Genomic DNA, 20,498 nt, shown 5'->3' with positions numbered 1-20,498 from the left:
AAAGGATTCACACTCAAAGCTACAGTCGAATCCCATAACAACAAAATTGACAGGACGTGTGAAAAATTTTGTTGAAATGGAAATTCGTTGCGATGAAATCTGCCCCAACGCACCACACAAGGGCAACAAAAATACCCCTGTACACTAGACAGTTTTAGTTGCATGTGCGTACAGAGCTCACGCACACAAACGTGAAAAGTACACATAGCCCACGCACATGTAGTTTGAAACCCTTTTAGTTACACGTATGCGACGCTCACCGTGTGTAGGCCATTTGGATGCATGCGCGTTATTTCTAGCGCCATCTATTAACAGACACAGATACTGCTGTAGCCATTTGGGATCTCGCGAGCCCGTTGCTATGGCGACGACAAACCCTACTTTGCCAGGCTTAACAGCTGAAAAATTGCTCTTCTATCTGAGAAACAAAAGCTGTTTGTCTATTTAATCTTTCGGTGAGGATGAGAATTGGCAAATTGCAGGCGAAATCAACAGCTTCGACCATGACACTGCACCGAGGGATTAGCGACGAAGCTGTTTTCGCTGCGAAGCGAGAGGGCAGGGTGCCACCCTTTTGGTCGACTCTACGTACAGAAGCAACGTGAACACTGCAATGTAAAAATTCGAGTCTCACCTCCGTTTGTGAGTCTCACGTAGGCCCTTTCGTGTTCTGAGCATGTGCACTAATCACCCGTGAAAGTTTTACACACGTGAAACTAAAACTGTCTATTATCCGCATCAATGACCACATAGTGACATCTTTAGAAGAAGGAGCAAAGCGCAATTACGTCGTGTTTATTCGGACAACAAACGTATCAGTGGTTATCAAACTGTTTTTTACAGGCACATACGTAAACAGCACATCACGGTGGGGGGGGGGGGAAGAACTGCAGTCGTAAAACATACTGCTGTGCAACAAGCCACATCTACCAAGCTGATAACTTGCAGATAGCTGCTAGGTATTCCAAAGGCCCCTCCCACTACTGGCAGGAGCAGCGCCTGCTATCTTATCGCATGAGTAAACACAGCAACATCTGACCTTGGAAAGCAAGGGCGCACGCGTACAATGAAGATGGGATAATGCGGGTTCGAGACTAAACAGGAAAACATTTTTTGCTTTAGACTTTCAAGAACGATAGAAGGAAAACTGCAATGACAGCTGCGCCCGGTGCAGTGCCAGCAGCGTTCATTCTTGTGGTTTCAACTGGATACGGATTGGCTGTAGCTTTGGCTTGGCGAACTGGGTCGCGCTGCGCCTCGTGTAAAGTTGGATAGCCACATACCTAGCGACCACCACCAAACAGTGGTGTCAGTCTATCAGTTTGTTTACTAATGGTTGTGGTGTGGGTGCACGTTTTCGGTGAAACTAAACGCCTTGAATGCCTAAAAAGTTATAGATGGCTGCCGTTATACTTATTTAATCGTAAAATAAGCGTTCAAGCTACGCCGCACTGAGCGAAAATTTCGTTGAAGCGAAAACAACCTGACAAATGGCTCGTGGTGAGGACTTCGTTGCATTGACTTCAATTTTCCTTCAGTGGATACCAGGTCATTCTGGTATAACGGGCAACAAGATCTCCGATGCGGTCGCCAGAGAAGCCCACGACCTCAACTTCACCGTTGGAATCCCGTTTTCCAACGAGGATAGCAAAGCAGCTACAATCGACCTAGGATGGCAACTCCAGCTGCCGGCTTGGCAGGATCCTCTGAGCAGCTATGCGCCTCTTCATGCTATAGACCCTCAGTGCGATTTCCCCTATCCACGGGGTCTGCCAAAGCGCACTGAAGGCGTGTTACACCGGCTGCGACTTAATGTTGCACACACCCGAAGCTTCTTGTTAAGCTGGGCTGGGTAGAGTCGCCATTGTGTACAGTGTGCTCTACTACCGACACCATCAGGCACATTTTAAGCCACTGCTCGCGATATGCCACTCAGCGGGAAACAGCGTCGAAGGCACTTGTGTGACTACGACGCGGAGGTACTCTAGAACTTTCACACTTCCTTGGACCCTGGCAAAATCGTGAGGAGGCAGTGCTCGGTACAAAAACACTGCTTACTTTTCTTGCGGAAACAGGGCTGGAAGAGGTTCTGTGAACTCTCTGAGCATGTACAATTTGTATATGTGTGCGTTTCTCCTCTTACTCCCCTTTCTTTCTTTCCTTTTCTTTTTCTGTCTATTTTTCGCTGTCACCTCACTTTATTCACCCCATCTGGAGTAGCAAGCCCTACCGTTAGTGGGGCTGACCTCTTCAGCTTTCATTAAAGGCTTTCTCTCTCTCTCTCTCTCTATGGCTAGCTGACTGGGAATTGTAAATACAGTTAAATTTCGATATAACGAAGTCGTACTTGGGGCCGCAAATTTCGTTAAATCGAGAATTTCGTAAAATCGAGGTTTCGATTTTACAGTTCATTTAACCAGTTATTGGGGTTTTAACACTTTGGCCCTCGCCAGGCAACAACTGCTATGTAGTTACCTCTCCAATTAAAGCGAAATTTGTACTAAAACTGGCCGCGAAAATTGTGTGAATGAAGAGTTTCAACACTTGGGCAATGGAATTCGGATAGCCGACGGTAGTTCATGTGTCATCGTAAAACCGGTGCTTTTTTCGCAACGCCTTATTAAATATGATAGCAGACTAGGTTTCCACTTTTTCTTTTTTCATTTCGGTCACTACTAAATGCCGCTGTTAGTCAATTGAACCCGCGTCCATGTCCCGTGAACTTCACCCCGCCGAGGTGCTCGTTCGAAGTTACGCCTCTTTTCGTCCATTCAGTGGTAGGCTTAGGCGCGGCGGGCCAACAGCGGAAGGCTGCTATGAAACTTTCGAAAGACTTTTTTCATGTACAGTGCTCAGCGATTGAAACGCGATACTCGGAGCGCGTGGCTGCGGGTGCCTGTTGCGCCACAGGTGAGCGCTTGTGAAAGCGAGCTGGCGCATTGTGGTATACGATGAGGGTGAGAGCGTTCGTGACGCATGCTTAGTGCATCCGGGAGACAGCCCTTCAGTGTGTGGTTCTTGGCGGCGCCATAGGGGTGCTACATGCCATGGCTTCAAAACGCTGCGCCTGCGCGCCGTGCGCGCCACGATAACACATCGCGATAAATGCGCATTCAAATTCTTCATAACGCGCGCGGTGCCAGCTCAACCAGCTTCACGCGGCGCGGCGCCGCGCGGCACGCAGGCGCAGCGTTTTAAAGCCATGGCATGCAGCACCCCTATGGCGCCGCCAAGAACCACACACTGAAGGGCTGTCTCCCGGATGCACTAAGCATGCGTCACGAACGCTCTCACCCTCATCGTATACCACAATGCGCCAGCTCGCTTTCACAAGCGCTCACCTGTGGCGCAACAGGCACCCGCAGCCACGCGCTCCGAGTATCGCGTTTCAATCGCTGAGCACTGTACAAGGGCTCCGCAGTATGGGCGCGTGATTCAACCACAACACTCGAAATAAAACCATGATTGCGAGTTGAGCGGAGCACACGCGGACCGCTTCACTGTGTGGAGCAGCGCTTACGTGATCCGGAAAGCTTACATTAAAAATCTTCCGGCCAAATTCGATTAAGCAATTACTTTTATGCCCACTGAGCCCTTACGAAACTGATTTCTCCGCACCGCAGCTGTCTAATGAACGCTGGTGAAACGAAGATGACCACGTTCAAAGAGAGCAATTTATTGCCACCAGCACTCGATGTTCAAGCCGTAGTGAAGAAGTCCGTAAGCAGTGCTTGGCGTTTCTTGACCAGGGCGGGCTTTACGTGACGCTCGTATGCTGACAGCGCTAACAAGGTCTTAAACATTCGTGTGCACCTGCGTGCCTCACGTGCCTCCGCAGAACATCGATGGCATCCATCACACTTCGGTGGCTGTCAGTTTCACCGAGCTTCCTCAGGCTCTTGTTCGGAACACTTTTCTTTCTCTTGGAGTGCTCATGCTGCTTACAAGACTCACCTAACGATGCACGAACAAAATATTAATTTGGTTATCAGCGAGCACAACCTAGCGCAGCAGCACCGTGAGCAATGACGCGTAGAAAAAAAAAAGCTTGAAGTAGGCTTCGGTAGCCTAAGCATAGAGGGCGCTGGCGTAGGCAACGATGGAGACGTCAAAATAGTGGGTGCACTATTAAACCGTCTATGACCGCTAGCGGTTTGTGCAGCTTCGTTCTTCGCTTTTAATTGTTGTTAACCGTAGATTTCACCGCTTTTCTTTCATTTTAGCCTTCAAGAGTCAATTTGAGTACTGAATTTTTTCAATGTAGGGCCTGAGAGGCAAAATAAAACGTGCCTCGACCGGAATTTCGTTCTTCCTTTCTTGCCGTGACTTCGTTAAATCGAAAGCGCCGCACAAAATTACTTCGTAAAATCGAGACAAAAATACATGCATTTAGCAAAATTTTGTTAGAAAACTTGAAAAAATTCGTTATATCGCGAATTTCGTTAAATCGAGGTTCGTTATATCGAGGTTCAACTGTATTTCATTGAAGCGGAAATTTTGTTGAAGCAGAGTTCATTGTAGTGAAACTCGATTGTATTAAACTTTTGCCAGCACTATGAACTAGAAGAAAGTTCTCTAAATAGTATTGCAAAAGTTGCTCATTCACCTTCACAAATGAGTTTCATCAGAGGCTGGCATCATGCTTCTGCTGGAAATGTAAGCTTGACGCCAAGTCCTTGTAGATCGTCCCAACAACTCTAGTACTGCGGTAGTCACATTCTAAAATTCCAAAAAATAAGTGGCTGTAACCTCAAAAGAATCCTGCAACACTGCCGATAAACATTTTAACCCTTTCTTTCGTGCCTGGAAGCACTGTGAAAGTGATAGTAACTGCCCGCACATTGTGGCACTGTGCAATTTGCTCGTTTCAGCAGATACGCCCAGGAGTTTTTAGTTTACATCTGTTGCGATATTTTTAATGCAGCTTTTAGTTTCGTTTATTGCTGCCATTGAAAGGAACCTGGCCCCAATCGCCACAACATCGCTCGAATGAAACACCATCAAGATTGGGAAAGAGAGGACAATCTCTTGAGCAAGTTTCCAAGTTATCTGATGGGTGTACAGCTGTAATTTTTTGGCTGAGGTACTTTGTGACCTTTTAGTCTAAGCACTGGATGTGCTTGGCGGATATGCTCTGGAAGCAATCCTTTCAGATGCACAAAAAAAGTTGAAACAAAAGTGTTGCTGGGTCCCTTTAAGTTTACCGGCAGTAGCGGAACAACAAAAACAAATCTAAGCTAAAAGAAAAAAGGGAAGTGTAAGAAGCGAAAGACAGTTACGCTTGTAATTATTAACCTAAAACGGGAAGGTCAGAGGCCTTCGCGGCGTACTTCGTCATGCCAGCAGAAGGGGTCAGCAAGTAAGGAAACGGGGGCTTACTTCTCGACATGGTCCATAATGCGCTTGTTCTGACTGCCCCACCAGGCCCGAACCAGGGCAGGCAGCTTGCAAATGGCATCCAGGTACACTTGGCAGGCAATGTGCTGAAGCTTGGCCGAGCTGAAGTCCTCTGTGGGGAGAGGGAAGTCACGTGAGCAACTCGGGAGGAGGGTAACGCAACTTCAAAGGAAAGCAGAGGCAGGGAAGCAAGAGAGAGATGTGTTTTGGCTTGTATGTGGGTTTCTTGTGGGGGACAAAGACCAGCTGGACAGGACGTAAACTAGAGTCCACCTGGTAGATCGACTGATAAGAAACAACAGCGGTGCCAATTAAAGCTCCCCGTTGTCACCAGAGTTAAACTTGATATAGGAGTTGCGAAACTCCCCGTAGGCCCCACGCACCAAAAAGTGGCCCTACAATTGGTCCCCTTTTTTTCAATTTTTTTCTGTACAGTGTCGCTATCTGTTGGTGACAAAATGAACTACACAACATGCTTCACCGTTGAACCGCTGTGTGGCACGACCTTACTCTCTGGCATGCCGCGCTCGGTGACCTGGGCAAAAAATGGTACGTATTAGGTTGCTTACGTAAATTTGTTGCACCAAAGGAGCCCAACGGGAATGCCATGCAAGTGTTTTACATGCATTCGAAGTGAGAGTAGGCAAAAAAATGTGACCGTGTGGCCAGAGAGATGCATCATCGTTTGTGCACTGTCGTCTCTGCGCATCATCTGCTATCTTCCGGCAGGAAAAAAAAAAGTTAAAAATTCGCTTCGACAGCTTTACGCGTGCTTGAAAGGATTACTTAGAGCGACTTGATCACCTACTGTATTAGTTTTGGCATATGAAGTGTTGTAGGCCGAGCGACAACTGCAAGTACTTGAAATCGGACCTATATGTTGTGCCCACACAAGCGACAATGGGTCAAGGCAGTTTCGCAGATGCAAAAAACAACCGCAACATAAAAACCAGAGATAAGAAAGCAATGAGTAACTTACAAAAGTACAAAAATAAGGAATTATGTAACCTTAAAATAAAGCTTAACGTGAAATTGTCAGTTTAATAAGGAATCATGTAACCTTGAAACAAAGCTTAATGGCGCCACCGTACACAGATCCAAATTGGGGGGGGAGGGGGGGTCCAGTCCAGGTGCGGGCCGTTTTTTCAGGCAGAGTTTGATAACTGCCTACATGAAAGAGCTCTGGTAGTCATGGGTTGTTTACAAAGAATATCCACAGTGTCTGCTTTTGTTTGGAAGTTCTGAACAAAGCTGACTTTGATCTGGATTTAGACCTGAAGCAGTGTGGCCAATTATGATGGCATGCTGTACACAGTCATTTTTTTTTTTCTTCAGCCCCACATCTTCTGATACTTTCTGCACGCTAGACCATCAGCAATTCTCTCGGCAAACTTTGTACGTGACATTTTTGTGGTCATTGCTGCCTCAAAGCTTTGAACTGGAATCTTTTGGATGCAGCAAATGTTAAAGTTACACCACTGTGTTTGCCAGTGAAAGGAGGAACAGTACACTTTGTTGTATTTCGCATACCAACATGAAAATGTCACAAAAGACTTGCACAAGACCCAAATCTCACTTTTAAAGGCCATGACAACATGCATCAATAAAATGTTTAATCAACTAAAACTTGGCTCACTGAAAAGTCTTCCCAAATGTCAGCAACTGAAGGTGCCAACACCAAAGAAAAGGCTTAGTTTTAAAACCACTTTTTCATTCGCCAGCAAACTGTTGAACTTTAAAATTTTGCAGCACAACTTTTGCACTTTTATTATGTGTTCATTGTGCTTTTCTTTTTTTCCCTAATCCCCTTTCTCAATTTTCGATCTACTATCGTGATACATTGAAATATGAGCAACAAAGCGTGAAGCTTTCAGTATATACCGTGCATCCTGGCGACGCAATGCACATACACAGTTGGAACAAGTTACGAAAATTCATGACCGACCTTGATATGGAAAGACCATCGTCTATCTATCGTCTGTCGGGCACTCAGCACAAAATAAAAAATTAAGTAATATAGCTTCGCGCGTTTCCACTCAGCACAGCAATGAAGTTGGATAACATTCGCGTGAGCGAGTGCCGAACGCGGCGGGAAGACAAACCAAAACACTCACACGCCAAACGACGGTGTTTCAATACCAGGGTTGGAAATGAACGCTCGTAACTTGTTCGTACTGCGCACACGTGGCCAGTCGCCAGAATGTGCAGCATGTACTGAAAGCCATGCGCTTTGTTGTTTGTATTTCAATGTACAATAGAATCCCGCAATAACGAAACCACCGAGGAAAGCCATAAAATTCGCTTTTGCGGGAATTTTCTTGCCGCGAGAATGAAACATAAACGACCGGAAAATTGGCCACAAACCAAAAATTTATTCCCTAAAGTCGGTTATATTACTTCGTGAGCCTTACCTTCCAGCCAACGCCACAGTTCAGCTATCACTGTACAAGTGGTTTATTGCTAGTCGTCGTGCGCACCCAAGAACAACAAGATTGTGTCAAACACATCCAAAACATTCCGTGGGTTCACGTGGTTTTCGCCCTGACCCTCGGCACCGAGTATGCCCAATCATGCAAGTGAAGGCCAGCTTCTTCTGTTTACGAACTTTTCCAGACAGAGTTGCACCTCGTTGCACCAATACTGTTTACAAAACTTAGTGAGCACCGATTTCTTAATGTCCACAAAGGACACAGCCGTCACTGTTTTGTTTTGCGCACGTGCACCATTGAGAACTGGTGGGATCCTTGCTTTTCAAAATGGTTGAGCAAGCTGCAGGCATTTCCAAACTCATCGGCGCTATCCTCCCTTGGGCCACTAACTTGAGCGATAATGGCTGCCTTATCTCGTAGCGATAAAAACCTCCACTTTTGGGCTGGCAAAGGCATCTTACTGACAGCAAACATGCCAATCGCCGCACAAAAACAACAAGCGCACGCTCTCTGTTCAGTGGTAGTGGGCTAGCGCAGCCGAAGCCAAAGCCGCGACTTGAGTCACCAGGTATCGCACCCTAGTGGTGCCGCTGTGAGGCTGCCACCACGGCTAATGTGGCTACCACGGCCGCCGGCTGCGCGGTATTTTGTAAACAAATGTGGCGGCGGCCATGCAAGTGTGCTATGGCTGAAGTTTACGCACTTTGAGTCCCAAAAAAATGCATTTGAGCACTTTTTTGACACAGTTAACCTCCAATGGGTAGGTAAAATGCCGACCAACTTGCATTGAATTTCGTTAACGCGGGATCAGTTTCCAAAAATGTTTCGTTGCCGTGAGATATAAAATACATGGGCGTCTATGGACGCTTGCCAGGGATGCGAAAAAATTTCGTTGCCGCGGGAATTTCGTACCCGCGGGATTTCGTTATCGCGGGTTTTGACTGCATCACGATAGTACAGGAAAAAACAGCAACAAATCACACACAACCAAGACTTTGACCCCATGCACTTCACATGCGAGAAGAAAACCAAAACAGACAAGACTTGAATGAAAGAAACACACCCAGGGAAACTCATAAATACAGCTCCTAAAGCTATAAAAAATGTGAAATACAAAAGAACATCAAATGTGCACCAAACAAATTCCCCGACTCGTCAAGACTATATGGAGGACACAGCTGTTATTGATGTTTCCCTGACGGGAGTTATTTATTTATTTAAGTACCCTAAGGGCCCGGGTGGGCATTACATAGGGGGGGATTGAGGTATAAGGTTGCTATAAGGGGATTGAGGTTGTTGACGGGCACTGCTCAATTATGTTATATAATTAGTTTTGTTTTCAAGATGAGGAATTTGGCACTTTAATCTAATAAAGCTATATTTTCACCTGTTTCTGGCATTCCACAGTTATCAGCTCTAACACATTGTCTAAGGCAATCATTCTCATGACGCCAGCATTTAACACTTCTCCGTTTGGTTTATCCAAATACAGTTCACACCCCTGAGCACATTTCTCTTTGCATATGAGTCAAAACCTCCTTCAAGTAGCTTTGCTCTCCCTTTTTGGCCCTAGTAACCGCACACACACACATACACATTTTCATGTACATTTTTGCAGAAAATATTCTAACTGCTAATTCTAACTACAGAGGAAGCAGGCAGGAGATGGACAACACATGACTCACATGCAATATATTCACCATCCCTTCCTAAAAAAGGTGGAGAGAAGTGCAAATGTGCAAAAGTGCGTCCAAACTTCGCTGAAAGTGCGTCTAATCGATCGTCAAACCTTCAAAAAGCCAAATCACAAACAAAGAATAAACCCATGCGCCGACTTTTCGCACACTAAGTGAATGCATCTACAAAAGTATGTTGATACGTGGTTTACGAGACAAAGGTATACTGCTGTACTCCTCCTTCATATCGATGTGCGTATTGTCTTGTCGAGAACCGTTTCTTTTTCACGATTTCCAAGCAACCATTCTGACACAATGGAAGCCCAGTTTCACGCACACGCCGCGTGTCCAGAGATCGTATCAAAGCTTTTTGGTCAACCAACCGGTCTACAGGGAAATGCATTAGTGTTTTGGCTGGATGCTATCGGTCGCACCGAGCCAGCTTTCGCTTTAAAACAGTGAAACGGCCTTTGAACAGCGCACCTTCAGGGCTGAGCTTGGCCGGCTCGGTGAACATGGTGTTTCCCTTGGCGCTGAGGCTGACGTTGGACGGCATGAGGCAGAACAGGTGCTCCAGGAGACAGGAGAGGAGACCTTCCTCCTGGAGGTAGCTGGCATACTCGGATCGGGCCTGCAGACAAAAGATGCCGCATTACTACTGGTCTGTCCCTCAGGAATGGGGGACAGGGTGGCAGCCTTCAACAAAAAGCCCCCTTTTCATTTTTCTAATCCTCTATTTGTTCAGATGTTCAGGCACTGGAAATATTTCTGCGCTCACTTCTTCCATCTGCACAGTTTTCATCATATAAAGGGAGGTTGTCATGTAGACAACGTGGGATCATCCAAGCAAAGTAGAAACTCTGAGCAATATTCTTATCTGTCGACAAGTGCAGCTTTTCATGATGCAAAGAAAAAAAAAAAAGAACAATATGAAATTCCAATGTTTTCGCTGCCTTAGTTGAAGTGATCTGGTTTGACCCACGCATTTCTTCTTCTTTTCTTTCTTTTTTTAGAATATTCGTCTGCCAACTTTCCGCACTCAGACGATACAAATTTGCATGGAAAATCACGCTTTCATCACAGAAATGGAAACAAAACTGATTCTGAAAAGACATTTCCTGCGCTAACCACCAAACAACTTTACCTGCTTTAGCAATAGCTCAAACACGATGAAAAGCGCCACTGAAGTTATCGTTCAAACAGAACGATTCTGAACGGGTGCAGTAACGAAAGAGTCCATAAAACGCTCCATGCTACACACACACACACGCACAAACGCACAAAAAAAAAAAAAAGAAAAGGCAATGATTGACAAAGCACCTCGGCTGCGAAGCCACACACACACACAAACGCACAGAAGAGGAAAAGGCAATGATAGACAAAGCACCTCGGCTGGCGAGGCCCCGAAGAAAGCGAGCAGGTCCAGCCAGGACAGCAGGTAGCCGAGGGTGTAGGTGTAGCTGTCTGTGCCAGCCTCCACCAGGCAGCAGTCGCCCAGGTCAAAGTCCGACAGCAGGACCTCCACCACCTGCCCCATCTCGAGCAGCGAGGACAGCAGCGGCTCCGGCGGACTCCTGCGGACAGCGTGCACCGAGTGGGCGAGACTTTCACAGAACCGATGACCTGAACAAAGTTGACAAACTATCGAAAAGCATTTCACGCTCATTACAGTATTGGGGGGGTGTTAAACACCAATCTGCAGACATTCTGTGCCAAATACCCCGCGTCGTGGTATGCCAGTATTACCACACCTGATTGACTGATTGATTGTAGGGTTTAAAGTGCTGAAGCTACACGGGCTATGAGGAGCACCGTAGTGCAGGGCTGCTCTGGATTAACTGTGATCACCCGGGGATCTTTACATGAGCATCAAAATCTCAACACATGGGCGTTTTTGCTTTCCATCTCCACCAGAAAAGCAGCCACAGCGGCTGGGATCAAACCCGCGACATCGGGCTCAGCAGCACAATGCCTTAGCTACTGAGCCACCGTGGTAGGTTCCAGACTGCCTTTCACTTCTGGCATTTATCAATACCCAACAGCACTTATCACTTTAAAGAGCTTTGCGCATCACATGTTCGGTATTTGGTTTTATATTAGAAGCCACTTTCTTTCCGACTATTCATATCTGACTTGGTTCAAAATTTTAACCATTCAAACATCCGTACAATAGTAAGGGGGTACATGGGTCTTAAAATAACTTCTTTTATATATTAAGTGAACTCTATGAAACTCGTCAGTCTTGCTGCTTTTTTTTCCCCCACTGATTTCAAATATGCCATTATTTTTTCAGCTGGTCAATTAGTTACCAAGATAATTAGATATAATTAGCCATTTCTGGAGGAGCAACAGACAAAACAGTGTTGGTCAAAAAGCTGTAATCTCCCTATTTTCCAATACAGTAAAACCTCGTTACAAGAGATGCCCAAGGGACCCAAGAAACGCATCTCTTGTAACAAAGGTCTCTAGTATGCATACGATGAACACTGGTGAATGCACTGTAGGAAACGGTTTTTTGATGCATCGCTTGGAACTAATTTTATAGCTCAACAAACTTTGGTGGCACCGGCGGCAGGGAACCATTTTGAATGCCCATTTAAAACACCAAAGTTTAAAGAGCTGTAAAATTAGTTGCAAGCTATGCACAAAAAACTGCTTTCTATAGTGCATTCCCCAGTGTTTATAGTATTGGAAAATACGAAGATTACAGCTTTTTGACTATTGTTTCTCCAAAACTGTCTAATTATCTCTAATTATCTTGGGAACTAATTCACTTACTCAAAAAATGGCATGTTTAAAATCCGTGGATAGAGAGCAGCAAGACTGGCAAGTTTCATAGAGTTTACTCAAAACGAAATTGCTTTAAGACCAATGTCCCCCTTAATAAGAAGTTCGAACTAGCGTTTTATTTTCTGTAGCTACAGTGATGCCGCGAGGATTGTACAACAGAAAGGTACGGATTATTTCAGATCAGCTGGGGTTCTCCGATGTGCGTGGAAATATTGTACACACAAGTGATTTTTGTTTTTTCGCTTCCATCAGATAAACAGGCACTGGCACCAGAAATCCAGTCCCCAATTTCAACCTAAATAAACCAGGGGGATGTTCGTTTTTTAAAGGAACCGCAACAACAACATACACCTTTGCTCCATTCGAAAGGCTGCTTCGTTGGAATAACACTCATGCTAATTTTAATGACCACTCCAACCAAATAGGCACTACAATCCACTTGTGACACTAGAAGTCCAATATATACACTTGGCTTACGCCAACCACACCAACCAAACCTTAAAGTAGTTTTCTGGGCTTACGGCTGGAACTCATAGCATTTCAAACAAAAAGTAACGTTACATTGTGGCGAAAAGGCAATTATCAATCGGCGACAGGGCAATAACATAGGGAAAATCAATGTGAGCGTGAGGTATGAGTTGCACAATTTTTTTAAACAAAGCAAAGCTGTATCTTGTCTTTAACTGCCACACACAATCTCTGCTCTCAGAATCGACCTCACACGGGGCCTGTAACTGCATCATTTAAGCTGAATTTCATGCACATACGCATGCGTGCTGCTTTGATCAGAAATACTGTTTCTTGAAGCTGTAAATATGCCCACAGAACGTCAACCTCACTTCGCAAGTTTCCAAAAAAATGAAGGAAGCTCACACTAACGTGCAAGACTTGAAGGTAGCGAAGCTGTATGCAAGCTTCTTGACCATTACGAAGGTTTAAGTCCACAATTGCAGTCGATTTGCTGCTTTTTCGCTGATGCAACGACATTTACTCCACCAGTGTTGCTATAAGTGTGAGCTTCCTTCATTTTTTAAAAGTGATAATCATTGGACATCAACTTCGAGGGGCGTACGCTATGACGTGCCTTTCTCAGTCTGAGTAAGTGCGGCCCCGATTACAGCGAACGCTGCAGTTTTCTTTTTGGATGGGGGCCAATTTTGGCCAGTCTCCCTAAGTGGGCATGCTTGGCTTGACAAATGTGCGCCGGGGACGCTGGGTGGTCGCCACGAGACACGCACACACGAGCGATCGGCATTTTTTTGGTTTTGTTAATAGCCGGACGGTCACCTGCACATACCGTATAAACCGGTATATAGGTCTGGCAACAATGTGTAAGCGAAGTCTGTCGCCATCATGGAGGAAGAAAATGTTGCCATCACCATTTGTGTCGGACTGCTCTGTCGCACTATCAGGCCTTTATTTGCTTTTCACTTTTCTCTGGTTTTTTGTCTTTTACTCGTCTATTTTGTGTGCGTATGTACATTTCTGTACGTGTTTGTTCCGAGATGAGTTGCGGCAGTTGAAGCCAGTTCACCGTGGCGTTTAGGCTGAAGGCAATTGAGTCGCCGAGCAGAATGAGAATATGGCGGCGCAACGCCAGTTTGGCGTTTCGGAGAGAAGTGTGCGGTACTGGCGGAGCCAGAAAGCTAAGCTGTGCGCGTGCAACCCCCGGAACAGATCGTTCCGTGGACGTCAAGTGGTGCACCCCGAGTTGGAGAACCAAGTGGCGGACTTCGTCCGGGAACTTCGCTCACTTTCGCTCACAGTTACAGCAGAGGCCATCCGTGGACCGACTCCGCGAACTGCACAATGAGTGGATAGCCAAAGACAACAAAAAGACCCATACGGGCCGGCTGTGAAGACCATCTCTCGCGACCGTGCCAAGCTGGGTGTCCTTCTCTTAGCAGTCGCTGCCCGACGACATGGTTGCACGAGCGTTTAGGAAGTGCTCCATCAGCAACGCGCCTGACGGCACAGAAGATGACAGTGAGAAGCAGTCATCCTCGGACGACTCTGAGAGCTCAGACGAGTGACTTCAACAGGCATAGTGAGTGGCAGTGACGGACAAGCGTCGAAAATAAATATAGACATTGTGTGTGTGCTTCTGTGCTGAATTATTTTTTTTGTCAACTTTTCCCACCTCAACGTAGAGGGTCGACCTATATTCCCACTCTACCTATAATCTGGTTTATACGGTATTCTCTGCAGCCTACCGAGTGGTTTAATCATACCTGGAAGTTTCATCGCTGTCCTCTTTCTCGATGCCCTGCGCTTCCTCTTTAGCAACCATCGGCATTATCCTAAAGGGAGAGAACGCCAAATGTAGTAAAACATGTCACAAAAAAAAAACAAGGAAAACACTCCAACACAAAAATTTAGAGGCATAAAAAAAAAAGCACGAGTTAAGAGAGGTGCTTACTTCTGAAGCAAGGTGTGGGCACCTAGCTGGAGAGCGAGCGATTTGGAGGTGGCCAGGGGCGTCAGCTTCGACAGCAGGCTGTTCAGAGATTGCGGATTTGGTTCCTGATTTTTCCGGAAGGACTCTACAAATTCCTCCACTCGCTTTTCGCTCGCAAACTCGAGTGTTGAGGCAAGCTTCTTTAGGAGCACGGAAGATGTCTCTGTTGGAGAAGTCGAGAGCTCTGAAAGCGAAAGCACAAGTGTTGGCACTTGCTCCCACCATCTGGGTAACCAGAAAAAAAGTTTCACATTGCAAAGGAGGTGTGAGCTTGCGTGGCTTAATTACCAGATTCTGCCGGTCTTTTGGTGCACGGATGGTCATGACACTGTTGGGCTTGACACAAAATTGCAGACATTTTCTTACACTCGAAATATTCAAATCTTTCTGATTTTTGCGCCAGCACAATTACAAAGAGGCACTGCATGTCAGGAAACTGTTTGTTCCTTTTTCCAGCCTCAGTAGCCATGAAAAGAACAATGAATGCAAATGCACATCCGACATTTACACAGTTCTCTTTAAAGGGACCGTGCAACACTCTTCGTGCAGTGCAAGTAAACCTGCGCGACGTTTAGATTAGACTTCCAGGAACACCTGAGCCAAATATTACACGTGCACATGAAGCGGTAAGCGTGCAAATCGCCGTGAAAGACGCGGAAAAACCAACCGCTCTCTTTTCAATTCTCCTCATTATGCACCCTTGGCATGGCCTCTGCGACGTCAATCGGGCCATGGCTGTCCTGGCTGTCCTATTGGCTGTCGCTGGTCAACTTCGCGGCTAAATTCTGGCATTTCCTGTGACGACCAGCTGTCGTCGCCGCTGTGTATGAACCTCTTCTATGTCTGAACCTGTCCGCATGCTTTTGGTGTTTATTTTGTTTTGAGTGCACGCGGAGTTTGAGTGACGAACTAAATATTCCACTTTCAACGAGCCCACTCGACAACAAACGTTTATTGCTCCAAAAACGCCCCACCAGCCTGAGCACTTGCTTGCGAGCAGGCAGCCATGCCTGCTCTTTTGTGGCACCAGACCGGAAATAGACCCATTCACGTTGCGGGGAAAAGGACGAAACTTCCCGGCCTGTGAAATATCGAAGGCCGCCGAACAGAACGCCGCGCGCCGCCCCCCTCTCCGGGAGAGAGCGCGCAGCTTTCGTCGCGTTGTCCGCGGTTGAGATGTGAGGGAACATTTATGCAAGATTTTTCATCGCGCGTAGTTTCGGTGATAGTGAACAGATTTTCATAATTCTTGCGGGAGGAGATTGCTGGGACAATAGACTTTACCCCAAAATGCATTCCAAGTAGTCGATGGTAAGTGTTGCAGGGTCCCTTTTAATACGCAAAAAGTTAAGTAAATTTTCACTAATTTTATTGAAAGCCACTAAGGCTAAGGAAATAAGTGAACCACAATTTTTAACCCTTAGCTTGGAACGAAGAGATTCATAAACTTCGCGAGCATTCTTTACACCGAACAAAGCAACGGCCTGGCAAGACATACAACGCAACACGTAAATCAGAATATCCCCCCCCTTGAAGCTTTCCAAAGGAATCAAGGATTAATACTCCTGTCACACGGCAAATCTAATGTCATTCAAAGCGAACGGCATTAAAGCTGTAAACGACATTTGGTTTCGCCATGCGGGTCTACACGGCAGAGTAAATGTCATTTGATAATGATAACAATGGCAATTGGGAAACTCGCAAAATAGTAAACTAATATTGTAAATGTATCCATAACATTTCTAAACCTTTTACGTTTTCAAAACAAAACAACGTTACTTTTGAAATGCAAAAAAAGTGTAACTCTGTTTCAGGTGACATTCACATCACAAACCGAGACAAGTAAGTAAGAAATCCATATCTGGGTAGCAGCCAACATGGCGGAGCTTTGCAAAGGAGTTGTTTACTTTTCAGTGCACAGCACCCTGGCGCCCACTATTGTAGTTTGACAGTGGCATTGTCCTCGTTACTGAGCAAATAAAAGAAGAACCTAAGACAGAAAGAAAATGGGAAGAGAGTGCGGAAAAAGTGTGAGGGGGAGGGCAGTATGCTGAGCCAACAAGAGACACGTCTTCTAGGTCCTTGCTTCTGTTCCCCCTGTAGCTGTTTTTAGAAGTGTTCTTAGATCTGGTTTAGATTTCTGCCGTTGCAATTAACTGTGTTAGACCTGGTCTGTAAGATTAGTGATTGCAGTTGTAGTCATCTATTCTGCTGCGATGATTCTTGCTTAGTATGGATTAACCTTTCCTTGGCGGCAACGCATGGCAAAAGTGTGAGGGGGAGGCAGTGAGACATGCTGGGCGGTGGTAACGCACTGTGAGATGATGCCGTGCGCTCGACGATGATGCGTTCGCTTCATGAGACACAGTTAGTGGTCCCGTCCACAAATGTAGATTGCAATCACTTCCTGAGATGCAGTTTGCGCCGCCGACGCACCACTGTGCACAAATTTTGCATTAGGAAGTATAGTAATCGTCAGTCATTTTTTTTTCTCTCCCATATAAAACAACATGCAGGGCAAAATGTTGATTTACTGGTAGGTTTAAAACACAGTTCTCTACAGCTTATTATTAAACTTCCTTATTACTGCTGTTGAGGCTACTCTTTCAGTTCGGAAGCTAGTGGGAACATGTTCCCCAAACTCATTCAATCCCCAAATGCCATTAACTTAAATGACATTTAGCATTCTCGTGTAATGCTAAACTCATTTCATTCGCAGCTACGGTCCTTCCCTCTAAATGCATCATCACATCTGCCATGTGACAGGGATATTGCAGTGTACTGAAAGTGAACCATCACAACGCAATTACCCGCTCCCTGAGCCTATTGCAAGAACGACCTCAGCTGGGGAGCAGAGCCAACTCTTACGGGCAATGTCGATGAATCCGGGGATGAGGACCGAGAAGACGGTGCGCGTGTAGAACTCCTCCCACTCCATGTCAAAGCTCTCGGGCAGCTTGCACCGCTCCCGAGTCGGCTGTGACTTGTCGGTCGCCTGGGCAGCCTGGAGCAAGCTGCTGAGCAGCTCGCAGGTGAAGACGATCTCTCTGGTTGAAAAGAGCTCCACCGCTCGCCTCCAGTTGAATTTCTGCGGGAAACAAAAAAAGCACGCTACCGTGAGTGTTTTAAGTGCAGAGCACTTTAGGGGCTCGCCTTATCGTCGCAGCTTGCTTGCTGGACCCAAGTAGAGCTACGCGACGTCCCGTCGTAGCGGCTGTTGTCGCGGCATAACCCAGCGGCTTCGAAAGCCAAGCAGTTTATACTATAGTCATAAGCGTTCGAAACTCTTGAACCGCTGGCGCTTGTCATACATCTCCCCGTTGTTTAGCGCAAAGAAAACTGCAGGTACATTTGAGGCAAAATATACGTAACTAACCGGCAGCGTCCGCCTTCATTTAGTTAGGAACGCTCGTCGGGTTGGTTTTTACGATAGTAAGCAAAAAAAAATGGCAGGGCAATTGCCCAGGTGGCACCAGCGGCAAGGAACCATTTTGAATGCCCATTTCTAACACCAAAGTTTAATGAGATGTAAAACTAGTTCCAAGTGATTCTTTTATTGCACTCACCAGGGTTCATAGTGTCGGAAAATGTAAAGATTACAGCCCTACGGCCAACACTCTTTTGTGTATTGTTCCTCCAAAAATGGCTAATTATCTCTAATTATCCTGGGAACTAATTGAGCAACTGATAAAATAATGCCATATTTGAAATCAGTGCAGAAAAAGCAGCAAGACTGACAAGCTTTACAGAGTTTACTTAAAAATTAAAAGAAATACAGTGGAATCTCGGTCATACGAATCTCAAGGGGCGGCAAAAATATTCGTATCACCCGAAAATTCGTATCATCAGAAAACGAGAAAAAATGGAAATGTGCTGCGCATGCGACTGGCGGCGGCAATATGGCGTCGGCTATTTCCGCGAAGAGGTGCAGGTAGCTTCAGCAACCGCTTCTAACCTTTTGTTAAAACGGAGCATATGTGTAAATTAAATTGCTCATGCGGGAAAGGAGCTGACAGTATGGGAGAAGCACTATAAAATGTCATCTACGCCAAATATCCACCGCGGAGGTGGCCCAGCCAGCTGCTGCTGGCGCTCCGAAATTGCCGCAATCACAATGAGGCGCGCGTCTCCCTATTGGCGCAAGTCGTGAGGCTCCTCCCAATGCAGTTAGCGGTAACCGAGGCAGAGGCTGGCGCCTGGGTGCCGGGCTGAATCGTCAGCGCGGGCGTCAAAAGAACGCGCGCTCATCGCCGACGCGACGCGCGCACACGAACTCAAGCCTGCACCGCATGCCATTCGGGCGCGTCGGCGTTTGCGCGCGCGTTCTTTTGACTCCCGCGTCGACGATTTCGCCCCCACGTCAGATTTTACCTCGCTCGTAAAATGACGCGCGACGCGCGCGGCAGTGGGAGGAGCCTGCCGACTTGCGCCAACGGGGAGGCGGAGGCACGCTCTTCATGGCGGCAGTTTGAAAGCGCTCCGGACAGCCCGCTGGCTCCGCCGGAGATGTTTAGGCTTACCACGGTGGCGGATATTTGATAGGCGCTTTCCCTAGCCGCGCGGACGATGCTTTACAGTGTCGTTTTCGGACTCATCAGCTCCCTTACTTCATAAGCAACTTCTTTTGTTCTTTAAATAGCGGTCAGAAGCGGTCGGTCGAGCCACCCGCCCTACTTCGCGGCCGTTGACGCCGCCATGTTGCCGCGGCTTACCGCGCCGCGCGCCGCATGCGGGTGGTATTCGCGGTGGCGTCAGCGCGCCTGTGGCTTGCGCGGCGCGTTTTCGTGAGCAGAAAACGCTCCATGCAGTTCACGCTTAATGATTTTGTGCCTGCGTGCGACCAAGGCCACACGGCCGCACAAACACTCCCGCCTCCCGTCCACGCCGCAGTCATCTGCTCGCGGCTCGCGTGTTCGTATCACCCGCACGGGGTGATAAATGCGAACGGATCATCCGAATTTTTTTACATTGCGTACAATGCATTGTGGCCGGGGAATTTTGAAAATTCGTATCACAACGAAATTCGTATCAACCGAATTCGTATCACCGAGATTCCACTGTAGTTTTAAGAGCCATGTACCCCTTAAGGGACAAGATTGAAATGCCACTTCAGTGAAACTTTCACAAAATTGAGGAAGAAGGATAGCATCGAAAAATGGCTCCCACACACCTGGTTCCACATGGCGATGCTGAGAAGCACGAAGTCCCAGTTGCATGGTGTCAGCGACTCGGGGCAGTGTCGAAGCACCGTCCGGTAAAAGTGGCACGCCATGCGACTCCACTCAAACTCGTCCTCTGAGAGACCAGCACTGGGGTGAGAGAAAGGTGCAAGGGAATAACTGTTCGCATTAACGCCTCTTAGGTGTGCACTGATTTGGCCATGAGCACTTTAGTGATTGCATGCACTGCTTTTTGGGCTTCAAGTGAGCATTTATTTTGACGTGCACGCTTGTGTAACAATTTGTGCTTCTTTTTAAGGAGTTTGCAATGTAATTTTATATTGAATTTTGACTATACTGAGATCTGTTGCAATCTTTACACTGTTTGATATAGAAAAGTTTGCTTACCTATCAAAAGTCGAATTGTGAACAAAACCTCCCCAAACTGGCAACAATGAGGTAATGCAGTACTGGCATCATTCTGTTTTTCCCTACACAGCCCCATTTCAGCTACACATTGGATTTCAAACATGGCCACCTATGTCAGCACAAAACTGTTTCCTACAGCTTGAGTTGCACGGAAATTAAA

At 46.6% G+C, this 20,498-nt stretch overlaps 1 protein-coding gene across 1 annotated transcript in view; it reads right to left on the bottom strand.

Annotated features, from left to right (window-relative positions):
• The window catches only part of Ltn1 (E3 ubiquitin-protein ligase listerin), a 67,432-nt gene that overhangs the window by 5,893 nt on the left and 41,041 nt on the right, over positions 1 to 20,498 (bottom strand). Inside the window, exons 21-27 of the mRNA XM_077683593.1 lie at positions 19,921 to 20,059; positions 17,619 to 17,838; positions 14,712 to 14,934; positions 14,524 to 14,592; positions 10,890 to 11,076; positions 9,986 to 10,133; positions 5,380 to 5,509 (exon numbers count right to left, since the gene is read on the bottom strand). Coding sequence (XP_077539719.1) covers positions 5,380 to 5,509; positions 9,986 to 10,133; positions 10,890 to 11,076; positions 14,524 to 14,592; positions 14,712 to 14,934; positions 17,619 to 17,838; positions 19,921 to 20,059 — 1,116 coding nt within the window. The remainder of the gene's footprint in view (positions 1 to 5,379; positions 5,510 to 9,985; positions 10,134 to 10,889; positions 11,077 to 14,523; positions 14,593 to 14,711; positions 14,935 to 17,618; positions 17,839 to 19,920; positions 20,060 to 20,498) is intronic.

This window comes from Haemaphysalis longicornis, unplaced genomic scaffold (assembly GCF_048455015.1).
Source record: "Haemaphysalis longicornis isolate Haplotype H1 unplaced genomic scaffold, Haemaphysalis longicornis Haplotype H1 scaffold_9, whole genome shotgun sequence".
In the NCBI taxonomy this organism is placed as follows: domain Eukaryota; kingdom Metazoa; phylum Arthropoda; class Arachnida; order Ixodida; family Ixodidae; genus Haemaphysalis; species Haemaphysalis longicornis.
The sequence above is the reverse complement of the archived record's forward strand: the minus strand, read 5'-3'. Positions and strand labels throughout refer to the sequence as shown.